We start from the raw sequence: 13,484 nt of genomic DNA, 5'->3' as shown, positions 1-13,484 counted from the left end.
TACAGGCATGACTGCACGCTGATAGTATCAGTTGTGTGTATGTGTGTGTGTGTGTGCTCGAGTAGTCAAAGATTGGGCGTCATGCCAGATAGGTTTGAGTGAGGTTTTTTTTTTCTTCCTTCCACCCGCAGCTTCAGTGTCATGCTACAGCATGCTGGTAAGAGCAAGTTTCTATTTCAACCACCTCCTGAGGCTGTCTCAGATACTGTAAAGAGCTCACCTTGGTCTGCTCAACACCTGACCCCAGACTAACTGCTAAAGTAGCTCAGTTTGATTAAGACGGAAGACTATCCAGTGTACAGTAGTCAAGACTGTACCCTCATTTTTTTCAGTTCTGATTTATTTGGGACATGAACAAAATAATGTGTAATGTAAATTGTGTCAATAATCATTAAGTTAAAGAGTTTCTGACACTGACACAAAAATTGCCACCATCATCATCATCTCTCCCTTTCCTCAAAGGCAATAAAGAATATCATAACATTTTCAAAGTTCAATCTGAATATTGTTGTAATTTATGTGAGTCAGCTTGAGCAGCTGTTCAGGTCAGCCTTCCAGCAGCATCCCAAGTGGAATGTTACCTACTTAAACCTACAAGAGCCGAGGAGGACGGCGTCACATCTCCCAGGTAATTAGCCTACCATCCACAGCAGTGTGTGTGCCTATTGGTTCTCTTAAGGCCCTGACTCATTGTTACCAGGCCACAGTGAGCAGCACACTGAAGGAACATTCTGTCTTCCTTTCACACGCCTCATTCCCGAAAGTTCTTTGGCACACGACCGGAATGTGTGACAAGTCACCATGAGACACTGCTGCCAAGTTTACCCCCTCCTGACTTTTTTGTTTTGGGGCTTGCTTACATTTTTCAACAAGGCCTTTGAGGAGGAGAAAATTATTTTGAAAATACAAGCTCAACCGAGAGTGTGGTGGGAATATTTGAATGCTCTGCCTTCAAAGCAGCGATGTAGTGTATTTTACATCGCGTTCAGTCTAGTGTTTGAGTGGATGATGTGCATACAGTACATCTCTCCTGTGATGTCCTGTGAGACGCTACCTTCTGACTCCTCTCAGATGGGGATGGCTGAGTTTCGTAAACAGAGCCTGCTGCTGTCAGAACTAACCAAATCTACCCCAGCCTAGAGTCACTTCCCGTTACTGACTGTAACATACTGCAGTTAGGTTTCCTTCGTTTTTTCTTCCAGTCGACATAAACAGACTTCCAAAGGGAATCCAGTTTACTGTATGATTCCCATGTCAAAGGGACATAACTTAAAATGCACACTGCCTTCTCTTCCAGGATTTTACAGAGTAAAACAAAATAGAAATAAATCACACCTCAACGGAAAAAAAAACCCTGACTTCGCAGATGTGTAGATGAGAATTAAGATTAATGCACATGAGCTACACAACAAGGTCAACGTCAATTGATTTGGCCCATTTCAGTCAAAAGATAAATCTGACAGTTTTGTTTGGCTTTTCAGAGCGGTAATTGCACAGATGGTTAAATGTGTTTGAGCAACATCTCCATGCCCAATCTCTTCACGGAGGTGCCTCGCAGGGGGGGATTTGGGGAGGTCTTTAGATGGGGTTGAAGTGTCACTGATGTTCCTGTCAGCACAATCTCAGGAAACAGTTTCCCTCTTCAAGAGTTCTCCAGCTCTCTTCTTCCCGACACTGCAATTAGTGCCAGTAGACGGAGAGCTGCAAGGGCAGCAGAAAAGAGAGTAATCTCTCACTTTCAATCCTCAATCTTTCACATTTTTCACCAACATCCTCTTTTCTTCATCACACGCATCATCCCCCTTTTCTAGACATTCCATTCCTTTCAGGCTATTGTAATTTGCTATTTTCCCTTTTTTTCATTAAGACTGTTTTGGAGAGGGCAGAAGGAATATCAATGGCTTCCTGCATTGACATTTACAGAAAGCTCAAAGTTGGCTATTGACGTTACTGAATGAGTAACAAGCTAGACTGTCATTAGCTGTTTTAATCAGAAAACTGGAGAGATGTTTGCCCTGGAGTATCTTTTGCGGGAATTCAGCATTTATTATTAACATAAAAGTAGACGGCTAGCAAAACAGTCAGGGGATTTGAAGCTCATGGAATTTCACCAGATAAAGGTGAACTGTTGCCAGAGTGATTAATGGTCCCCATTGTGATTTATATAGCAAGAATGACATAGACAGGGGCCACTTCTTCACATGTTGTGAAAGCAGACCAAAACTAACAGCGATGAATCAAACTACATATCGGTCCTCCTCGCCATCTCCACTGAGACCAACACATGCACGCATGTACACCCAAGTGCACACATGCAGCACACATACTATGCGTGTGCACACACAACACACAACACATAAAAACACGCGCACGCACGCACGCACGCACGCACGCGCACGCACGCACGCACGCACGCACGCACGCACACACACACACGCGCACGCACGCACGCACGCACGCACGCACACACACACACACACAAATAAATAAACACCCCACTTCAACGTGAATAAGTAACTGCCAGCCAAATCAAGATTATTTTTCCGGCTGATCTGTTGATGGATAGCCACCCTATAGTAACCCCTGCCCCCTCTCCCCCCACCACAGGCTACACATTAGCCATGTATTCCCAATACATTCAAACTGACATGGGGCACTGAAAGCTCCTAGAAATAACATCACTATTTGATATTTCAAATGACTGCAAATGGCTCATTTCATCCAGTGTAAACACATTTCGGAATGAGGTCAGTTCCTGGTGGTGTGGTGGGCAGCAGCAGAGTAAAGATCATTTACTTTCAAATGTTTAACGTTTTTCAGAACTATCAGTAAGGAGAAACAAGTGCTGAATTGGTATTGACTTTGGCTGGCGGTCACAAACCACAGCCGTTGAGCGATTTCTATCCTGTGCTGTGTCTGATCTTCTTCGTAACGGAGACGGATGGTTTGGACAGAGTGCGATGCCGGGGAGAGGGAATGGCGGGTGCCACTTATATGTGTTCCCCAATGCTGTCCCATTGGAAAGTGTCCTAGAAGTGTGGTCTAACACTTCACAGCCCTGGTTTAAAAAAAGAAACGCCACCGGGCACCAGACACACCAAAGTGGTTTGCACAGTCCATGTCAACAGCTCCTGTCCTCCACTGCATCCTGCAAATCGTCTTTAATGACAAGACTGTAAAGCATGGATTACGTACAGCTTTTTGATAGATGTGTATTTTCTTGTTCCTCTTCAAAAAAAAGAAGGGGCAGGGGATGCATTCAATCCCCTCGTTTCAACTGCCTTTCATATGTACGTAGTCCTAATCTTGTTGTATCCCAGATGAACACAAGAACACTCTTCCATCTCCGCTATACATTTAATTCATGTGGAGAACACTTGCACTCATCCACTTGCAAATACTTTTAGGATGTCAAATATGCTGTCAGCTGACGTATGAAAATTGGCAGTGCACACATCCACCTCGTCAGCCTGAGGGAGATCAAACCAGAGGATCGAATCGTTGTCATTTGTGAAACAATACAGTATCTTTTTTGAGCTCGTACCAAAGCTGCAGACCACTCTCTCATACAAGTATGCTGACACATGAATAGCAGCCTGTGCAAAATAGCAATGTCTAAGCATAGCTTTGGAGAAAGTGACTTCAGAATCCTAAGAGGAAAGGGCATGTTGCAGGCTATTAGAGGCACTCATAGTGGCGTGTGGCTGGGCTGGGCTGCAGCTTATATTGCCATTTTGTAGCCTTTCTGCTTGATGCACAGACATGTCTTGCAGATGGTCCTCCAGAAAGTGTCAAAGAGTCCATCAGCCACCGTGGAAAAGCGTTTCCATCTGCACACACAGACACTAACAAGGCCACCTCAGCTTGTGTCCACTTCAAACATCAATGCCATACATTGAGGGAGATCGGCCACTTGAGAAACCAAGGCCACAGCCTGGCATCAATATTCCCATGCTCTGGTCATGCTTGAAGTTCTCCAGAGCGGTCCTGCCACCCTGCTGCAAGGAGCTGTCGATTCTAGTCAAATGAAGCCAGTCGACTGGAATAGGCCTTGAGGTCTATACTGACAGTAGATTTATTGATGCAGATCTTCCTAGTCTTGCTAGAGTTCCTGTGTTGTTTTGTGCATGTGTTCATATTTTCATTCCTGCTGTACATCAAAATTCTTCTTTGTGCTACAGTTTGTCTCCATTGGTTTGGCTCATTTCTTGAAACCAAGACGACATTCTCATAACTAAGATTCTGCAAATTACTGTCACACATTTACTATTCAATGAAATTGTGAAAATATTATCTTATTGACTATTTTTGACAAATGTGCAGACTATTTTTCACATAATGACTTAAACAGTGAAATCATGTTTTTGAGGAGAACATCCATTAGACTTAGAATTGACTAAACAGTTTAGACAAGAAAGATCTACTTATTTGGAAAATGTGCTAAATGTGCACTCATTGTATTAACTGTAGGCTATTTATTATACATAACCATGTGCAAAGATGCGCTAAACACTTGAGGTATGTACAGTACAAAGCATTTCACATTTGCAGAAAGCAATGAAAAATGACAATCTGAGTGAAAAATTGCAAGTTGGTTTGGGGATTTGTCCATGTCATTTCAGGTTCAAGAAATTAGCCAGGTTTATATAGAGAAAAACTGTAAGCAAAGTTGAAGTTAAAAGTTGAGAGCTGGTTAGTACTCACCTGTCCTGGAGATTCCTGCCAGGTGACATGAGGGCTGTTTTATGGGTAGGGCTGCCCATGTTCCGCTGGTGGTCACATGGTGTGGCGGATACATCTGGGGCTGGGGCCAAGGCCTCGGAGAAAGGGATGATGCTGCTACCGTCAGAGTAAACTTCGGAGTCTGAGAAAAGAACATAGACTGACATATTATGCATGGAGCACCTATGGGGTGAAACCTACTGACACAACTTCATTGATTAAAATATTTTTCACTAACCCATACAGTATTTCTTGCTATTCTGTACTCAGCAATGACAATTTACTTTAATTTGTATGATGAGCAGCTGAATAAATACTAAATGATTTCATTAAAGCAAATGAATCAATTAAATCAAATTAATCAATCGAGTTATACTGTTTAACAAAAACTATCAATTTTATTCATGGGGCTCAAAGTGCTCTCAGTCAGTTTCAAAACACTGAACTACTTGTTTCTCCAGTCGGTATGTGAGTCTTTTTAACTATGACAGATGTTTTCTTTTTCATCCTGGTTTTCTGGGTGCACTTGCCAGCAGTCCAAGGCAATTAATGTGTAAAATATTTTTTTTTTCACTTTGCACACTGGCCAATGGAGCTCAGTTCACCTGACAGTTTCTTGAGCTGGACACAGGCACCCACCCATAACTGAAGATGAAAATGAAAAACTAAAACCAGCAGAAATGTTGTAAAAACATTGTGCAGAGTGTGTGTGCGCGTAAGAGTCGAGAGGCCCAGAGAGAGAGAGAGGCAAAATGCCTTCAGCCCACTGGATGCCCATTGCCTTCTGACTGAGCAAACAAAGTAGTGACAGAGTAGTGACTGGAAGAAGTGATGTCAGCTAGCCCGAGGGGCACTGGACAGAGACGCCGCTGTGATATGGCTCAAGTGGAACTAGAACTCATCCTCCTGCAGTTAAGCAGCTCAACGTGTACACTCAGGGCTGAGTCATAGTTGTGTGAATATTAGCGAGACATAGCTTTGTTGTTTTTTTGTCATAATAATCAAGGCAAGCAGGCAGGCCTTGCGTGTGTCGCATGAAACAAGAAACAGATATATCAACAGTTTGCACACAGGGAAACAGAAGACGGGCTCAGGACAAACAAACACTCATTTGGACTCTGGACACTGTGTAGGTCTACTGATTAGGGAACACAATATTAGCGAGGCATAGCTTTGGTTTTTTTTGTCATAATAATCAAGGCAAGCAGGCAGGCCTAGTGTGTGTCGCATGAAACAAGAAACAGATATACCAACAGTTTGCATGACTGTGGCTTCTCTGCTCCATACGAATTTAATCGAGTGTTCCATCATCAGCCCTTGGAATGGGCACCCAGTGCCACTCGGAACAAAGTGTGCTCCGGGTCATGTGATGGCACTGCAGTCTCGATGACACATCTTGGACAAGATCCCTGACTCCGACAACTCCTAGCTGGTGGTGTGTTAGTGAGGCCTCTTGTGTGAGCGCTGTGAAATCTGTCTGCAGTGTCTTATCTGTCTTATCTGGTACAGTGTTGTATCTGTTGCTGTGTTGCTGTGCTGTGCTGTGCTGTGCTGTGCTGTGCTGTGCTGTGCTGTGCTGTTGTGTGCTCTTATGTGCTCACCTGCATATGAGTTATGGCAGGGCAATGAGAGGGAGCCGGCGGTGGAGACGGGCGTCCCTGGGGAGCCGGGCTCAAACAGGGCTGGACTGCAGCCCAGCAGGGAGTGCAGTGCCAGGCAATCGCTCATGCAGTCAGCCTCCAGCTCCGAGCACACCAGCACCTGTCAATCAGTCAGGCAAACAGACAGAATTGGGGTCCGGTGAAAACAACTTCGCCCTGGTCTGGTGATCTTACAGACAGGCCGCCCACACACTAACCCCTAACATATGCAGGAACTAGGGCTGGGACTCTATTCAAATTTTTAATCGAATTAATCTTTAGGCTTTGAAATTAATTAATCAAATTAATCGCATTTTAATCGCATTGAAATATCTGACTTGAGAACAGTGAAAATATATTGAATATGGATTTTGAATAATTACAATAAATAAGCTTAATCTAAAAATATTATTCATTTTTAAAAGAAGAGAGATTTTTTTCTCAATTTCAGCAGGCTGTTCACCATCAGGCGTAATACTGCCCTCCATTGGTCTAATCCAGAACTATGTAGCTATATTATACTGCGATTAATTTTTTTAATCACGTTAATTAATTAATCGCATCACGTGATTAATTAATCGAAATTAATGCATTAATGTCCCAGCCCCAGCAGGAACCAAACACAAACCAAACATCATGCTTGCTTAGTAAATCCAATAAAATAAATTAGTAGGCAAGAGAGTACACGTAGACAGATAACATGCACCAAAAAAACCAAACAATACACAAATGATTGTAAGAAATCCAATAGCAGGTTTCTACTCTGCGTCGTAATAACATACTGCATAGATTTAAGGTTACTGCCGATCCGAACAACGTCTGATTGCTGACATTACGGCATTGTAAATACACTCATATTATGTTCTGGCTTTAGGATGTATCAAAGGGATTTCAGCAAGTGAGGACGTGATCTATGGCTTTGTTAGCATTTCTGCTGTGCAACAGCGAACCACTTCCCAAAACTGTTTTGACAACACCAATAGTTCCGCAAGGGCTTAAAATACCACTTATAAGTAATTGCATACCATATCAAATGAAGCTCAGATGCTTATTTATCATCTGTTAATTAGACGGATCCCACTGGGAAGGGCTGGTTTGGAGTTTATTATTAAGTGCGATACAGACACACATATGGTGATGCTTATAGCCGCGTGTGTGCATGGGAATACACCATGTCCCCACACCAGCCCCACCCCACCCTTCTCTTCCTACACCATCATCCGAATCAGTAGAGTGTGTACTCCCACAGAACAATGGAGGCTTTTTTTCCCTCCCTTGTGATGGAGGAATAAAGTGGACTGAATGCGCTATGCATCATGTGTCAGTGACTAGTTCACAGTCAGGCATGTGAGGGATGGAGTTTGATCAGGGTCGGATAACAATACGCATGGCCACATGTTCCAGAAATAGCATCCCATGGAGACGTCGTCTTGATGTGCGCCGCGCCTGTGTCCTGAGATGCCTCGCTCACTCAGGAAGTCTTACCGCACTTCAAGTACAAACATCTGTCAAGTCATTCTAGGCATTTGGAACAACAGAGGAAAGGAGAGGGACTTGTGTTCTCTTGGATTGATGAAACGAAACAGGAGGATCGAGAAAAAAAAACCCTACCTGATCTCGAAGTTGCTGTGTTTTGACTGCGTGGGCCTTGATGTGCTTGCGCAAAGAGCTGGGGTCTGTGTAGCGCTTGGTGCATCCAGGAAGTTGACAGGCATAGGGCTTCTGTTCACAGGACAACGCAACACAAGACAACATAAACACAACATCACGCTGGGAAACAGAAGACGGGCTCAGGACAAACAAACACTCATTTGGACTCTGGATACTGTGTAGGTCTACTGATTAGGGAACACACACGCACAGCTGTGAGAGGCCTGGCTGTGGTCTAGAGTAAGCACAGGTGCAGCGCCATAGCTAGTGAATTTGCAAATAAAAAACGGCAAAACCGTCTCGCTAAGGAGCAGGTTACAAGATATTTGACAAGAGTTCCCAGCCACACTTGTAAAACAAAGTGACAGCTCAGTAATTAGTACAAGCAACACCGTACCTTTCAGCTGTGTAACCACTGGAAAGCAAGCAACGTGAGAGACAGGCAGAGAGGGAGAAAGAAAGAGAGCCAGAGAGAGAGAGAGAGAGAGAGAGAGAGAGAGAGAGATTGAGACGCAGAGTGATTTTTTTTAATTCTCCAATAACATTATTATATGTCTGACATCATCCAGAACTATGGAATTAAAAGTTTGTTTATATTCATAACAGACTGTAAGAACCATGAAACCCATTACTGTATATACATACACGTGGGTCCGTCATATTAGTTATGAACGGATATTTTCCACAAATTCTACAAACAGCGGCGTCTAGCAGCAACAAGCAAGAGGCACTGTGGCAACTGCTGTCGGTCGGGCACACCACGGGAAAACGGCAGCGCGACATGAAAACCACCCAGCGTTAACGCGGCCCACCATGTTGACTTAAGTGTGCAGAGGAAACAGATATCACTGCTAGGGTGGCTGTTACAAGACCTTTATTAGCCGCCGTGAAACCCAAGTGGTTAGTGCTGCGGGCGGCACGACTCGAGGCACCCGCGTCCAACACTGGTAGCAATGAAATGGCTCTTTCCCGCTCCCTCCACTCATTAAAGTGAAAGGGGATCCCGACGACGAAGCCCACTGTAATTCCTGACTGGGACACTTGGGTAAATAAAGAGCCTCTTATTCCGACAGATTTTTTTTGCGCTGGGCTGGAAAATGTGACAGGCGTGCTGCTCCGGCCACTTATTTGTTGGTATTATTAGGCCTAATGGGTCTGATACGCAGCCTAATTCCCAGGGAAGACAGATGATCAAATTATTATTTTTTTAACAGATTAAGGAGTGAAAGAAAAAAGGGTGTTGCTGTACGTCAGTGGCCATAAAAACAAAAGGTAAAACTTTGCAAAGTAGCCTAATCGTTCTCAATGGCCAAATAACTGTCAACATATTTTAAGCAAGGCTTTGGAAGCAGATGAACCACAGTGACTGTGCAAGACCATATTTTAATCACCAATTCCTGCAAAAGTAATCATCAGCACGATAGAGAGTTTGATAAAAGCCCTGTACAGCTGTTTTTTGCACGACAAAACTGAACTCCACAGTGTTGACTGAAGCAGTTTCACAAAGGAAACAGCATGTGTTTAGAGAGAGAGAGAGAGAGAGAGAGAGAGAGAGAGAGAGAGAGAGAGAGAGAGAGAGAGAGAGAGAGAGAGAGAGAGATTTAATTCCCCTGTGTTTTTGTGCGGTTCCAAAAACGGTTGTAAGACAGTGCTGGACAGTACCGTGTCCAAGTGGGTCCTCTGGTGCTTGGCTCGGTCGCTGGAGTTGCTGAAGGCTTTGAGGCAGCCTGTGTACTGGCAGAGGTAGGGCTTCTCTCCCGTGTGACTGCGCAGGTGGATCTTCAAGTTCTCCAGACGAGAGAAGGCCTTACTGCAGCCCTCAAACTAAACAGGTAAACAAACACAAATACACAAATACACAAACACACACACACACACACACACACACACACACACACACACACACACACACACACACACACACACACACACACACACACACGCTCAGAGTGTAATGAACAAATTAACACAACAGGGAATAAAAGCTTCTTAAAAAAACACTTTAAATCAGCTATTAACACAACATATACCAAGCAGATTTTAGAGTAGATTGCATGATGTCCATAACCATTCCGCTTGCCCTACCATGGCTTAACGGTATGGCACTCATCTACTATACGGCTGACCTGGGATCAATTCCGGCCTGGGTCCTTTGCCGACCCTTCCCCGTCTCTCTCTCCCAAACAGTTCCTCTCCCTCTCTCAAACTGTCCTGTCATTAATTAATGTCTAAAATAAGTCTAAAAGACCAAAAAAAAAACCATAACCATTCTGCTGCGTGGTTATCTCTTTGCAAAACAAAATGATTACAAAACGCGTCTGGCATTGTGGCCATATGTTCACAATATCATGCCTAAATAATGGAGAGGAGGGTACTGGTGAAAAAGAACAAGAGCTAAACATAAAATGGCCACAAGCTTACAAGGGGTGGCCAGGCCATTAATAAAACATACACTACCCCCTCTTACTTACAGAAATGAATGCTATGCAAGTCTTGGAGAAAGGCAACACACCATAAAATTGTAATTTCCTGAGCTGCACTGTACACCGTAAAAGCTGTGAAGAAAAGGAGTGGGGCTCCTGTTACATAGAGAGGCCACGCTCCATTTTATTTGCCAGTTCAGTATACACAAAGTGAAATATAACCTGGAATGTCACACAAGCATCACCTTCAGCCCAGATTGAGCATTAAAAGTCGGAATATGCCAAAATTGGCATGATGGCAAAAAGCCAGCTGAGAGGGAAAAATGCATGGACACATACAGTATACTACAATATTATATATATAACTTATACATGTTACATGCACACGCACATGCTCGCACGCACACACGCGCACGCACACACACGCACATGCAGTAATATATTATATATTTGGAACATTTGTTAAAAAAAAGAAAGAAAGAAAAAGAGTCTTTGGAAAGTAAAGTCCTACTTCTTCCTGAACTGAGTCCAATAACAGCAGGTAGTTATATGTCAATCCTAATGGATCTACATGACCTGCAAGTCAGCCACTATTCCTCTCAATTACACAAAGTGTTATGGCAATTTCACAACGTTTTCTTCACACACATTTTTCCAAGCAAAGAAACCTTTAGACACCTCAGGATTTGTAGTCTCTAAGTATAACCAGATATGCCGTATTTAAAACTCATTATTTCAACTGTGTAGGAAGAATTTAAGACAGTAATGTGTTTTAGAAACCTCGGATGTCTGAGGTTTAATTTTTCAAACACGTTCACACAAACTTTCAGGCACACAACTGCAAAAGCAATGAATCCAAATTCACGTCGTATTAATTCTATTTCACACAGATAATCTACAAATTCAAACCTTGGTGAAATACACTGTTGGCCCTCACGTCTGTTTAACTGTCAGAACCTCCAGAATATTTACAGCATCTCAGAAAACCACATTCCCTTTGTTTCCTATACTTTTGTTGTCTGAGCCTGCCAACATTTCTTTCAGTTCGGCTCTTAACAACCACAAATAAATAACACGTATGTGCCCAGATTTTTATTTAATGTGCTGTTAATCTTATGAGACCCCAGTGATTTATGGATCTGCGATGTGCTGAAAAGCCCACTTGCTCTTACAGTTGGATGCTTTTCTCGGAACTTTGAAATTACTCACTTTATGCTTGGCCTGACTGCGATATTGAAATCATAAATCATCGGAATGTCTTCCAGATGGACACCCTTTGCTCACTGCTCACCATCAAACAATAAAAAAAGCAGTGGCATGGCCCATGCATCATCATTTCAGCATCACATGTCCGTGTATTTGTCTACTGGGGCCAGGTCAGCTCTTGAGAGAGAGGGTAAATAAGCATGAAGGCAGGGAGCTTCACAGGGGCGATCATTAGACGCCCTGCTGCTGGCAGAGTCACAGGCAGGACAGGCAGGCCAGGCAAGCAAACTAACAGGCAGCCTGTTCCCAGTGCTTTATGGGATCCATCCTGGGTCACATCCACTTTCACTTCACTTCATTTGACAAAAAGTATAGCACATCTTTATTCTTATAGCAAGTATGTCCTTGAAGGAATATAAAATGATATGTGGTAATAAATACATGGCTTAAAATGGAAGTGTGTGTCTGTGTGGGTGTGACTGTGGATAGACTGCAATTCTACTTTTGCCGATTCCAGCTGACCTACGTTCATTTCGCTCAACAATGGTGACTATGTGATTTACAGTTCACTATGTACGTGACCGAAAGCACGCAATGCCCCTTTAGACCCAAATCAGGATCCTCAAGAATAGGCGCAGCATTCCACTTTCTCATCCCACGGTTATGCCCTTTTCCTCCAACTGGCTCATCAGTGCCGTCCTGCTCGGGTGAGTTATGCCAGCTGTAATGCTGATATACAGCCTTCTGATTCACTGATGACACAGCTGTAAAGTGAGGCATTTCTACCTCAGTTCAACAAGACTGAGCTATGCTCTCACACTATTTAGATCGCTAAAATTGTATTTTTTATTTTATTTTATTTTTTTACCTTATGTTTTATCTTAATGTTTTAAATGTTCTTTGACTCTAATTTATTTCCTTCTTTCTTCCCTGTTTCCTTTCTTTTTGCATTTGTTAATTTTGTGAAGCACATTGAGTTGCACCTGTGTATGAAATGCGGTCTACAAATAAACTTGCCTTGCCTTGCCTTGCTATTCTAATGCTGCTGTAAGCACAGCACAAACAAAATAATAATCCACTTGGTAATGGTGTAAGAAATTACATTTTAGCTGTAGTTTTTTATTGTTTGCTTAGGGTGGACAGTAGTTGTGTAATTAACCCCTTAAGACACGCATTTATAAACTTGCTGTTACCAGAATAGCAATGATCAAGTCGTAGTGCTTTACTAGGCCCTGTGTTATGTCATAGTATTGTAGTACTATGGTAGTTAACTTTCATTGACTATTACAGCGTGCCACTGGAGGTACGGCGTGCATTAAGGGGCTATAGTTGTGTATTTACGTCTTTGTAATTTGTCTCCTTCAATCCATAGACTTGCAGTGATGTAACAGAAAAACACCATCCTCTCACAGTCTGATTGCTGTTCACTGCAGAATATAGTCATTTTGCTAATCATCTGGCACAAACAAATCTGTCCACAGTAATTCACTGCTCCTCAGACCTTAATATGAACAGTTATGTCATCCCCATCGCAATGTCACATCACTGACACAGGTCACCGTGTGAGTTCAGTGCCAGCATGCTGCCGAATAAGGTCAAGGGAGCCAACAGGTCTATGGACAAACAGGAAATGAGTGCATGTCTGCTCCAAAATAAGTAAGATTTAATCACTGGCTTGTCTAAACTCTAAGAAGCTACAGTTCCTTACTTTTTGGATTGGCTTTTTGGATTCGTGGTAACATTTTAAAAATCCCTGCTCCCTTAGCAGCCGTCTCCCCCTTTTGTCCAAACCAACCCCCCGCATGAGGTGCCTCTCTTCTCAGAAATGCAGCCCAATCCAGCC

The 13,484-nt window shown here is 43.1% G+C and overlaps 1 protein-coding gene across 2 annotated transcripts in view; it reads right to left on the bottom strand.

Moving 5' to 3' along the window:
• LOC134465360 (zinc finger protein GLIS1) overlaps positions 1-13,484 on the bottom strand; it is a 28,452-nt gene that overhangs the window by 2,867 nt on the left and 12,101 nt on the right. For both annotated transcript variants that reach the window (XM_063218991.1, XM_063218992.1), the window contains exons 4-7: positions 9,675-9,836; positions 7,974-8,084; positions 6,324-6,483; positions 4,705-4,864 (exon numbers count right to left, since the gene is read on the bottom strand). In XM_063218991.1, the coding sequence (XP_063075061.1) occupies positions 4,705-4,864; positions 6,324-6,483; positions 7,974-8,084; positions 9,675-9,836 (593 nt within the window). The remainder of the gene's footprint in view (positions 1-4,704; positions 4,865-6,323; positions 6,484-7,973; positions 8,085-9,674; positions 9,837-13,484) is intronic.

Source organism: Engraulis encrasicolus, chromosome 16 (genome assembly GCF_034702125.1).
Source record: "Engraulis encrasicolus isolate BLACKSEA-1 chromosome 16, IST_EnEncr_1.0, whole genome shotgun sequence".
Lineage (NCBI taxonomy): Eukaryota > Metazoa > Chordata > Actinopteri > Clupeiformes > Engraulidae > Engraulis > Engraulis encrasicolus.
This window is presented reverse-complemented; position numbering and strand designations above follow the sequence as displayed.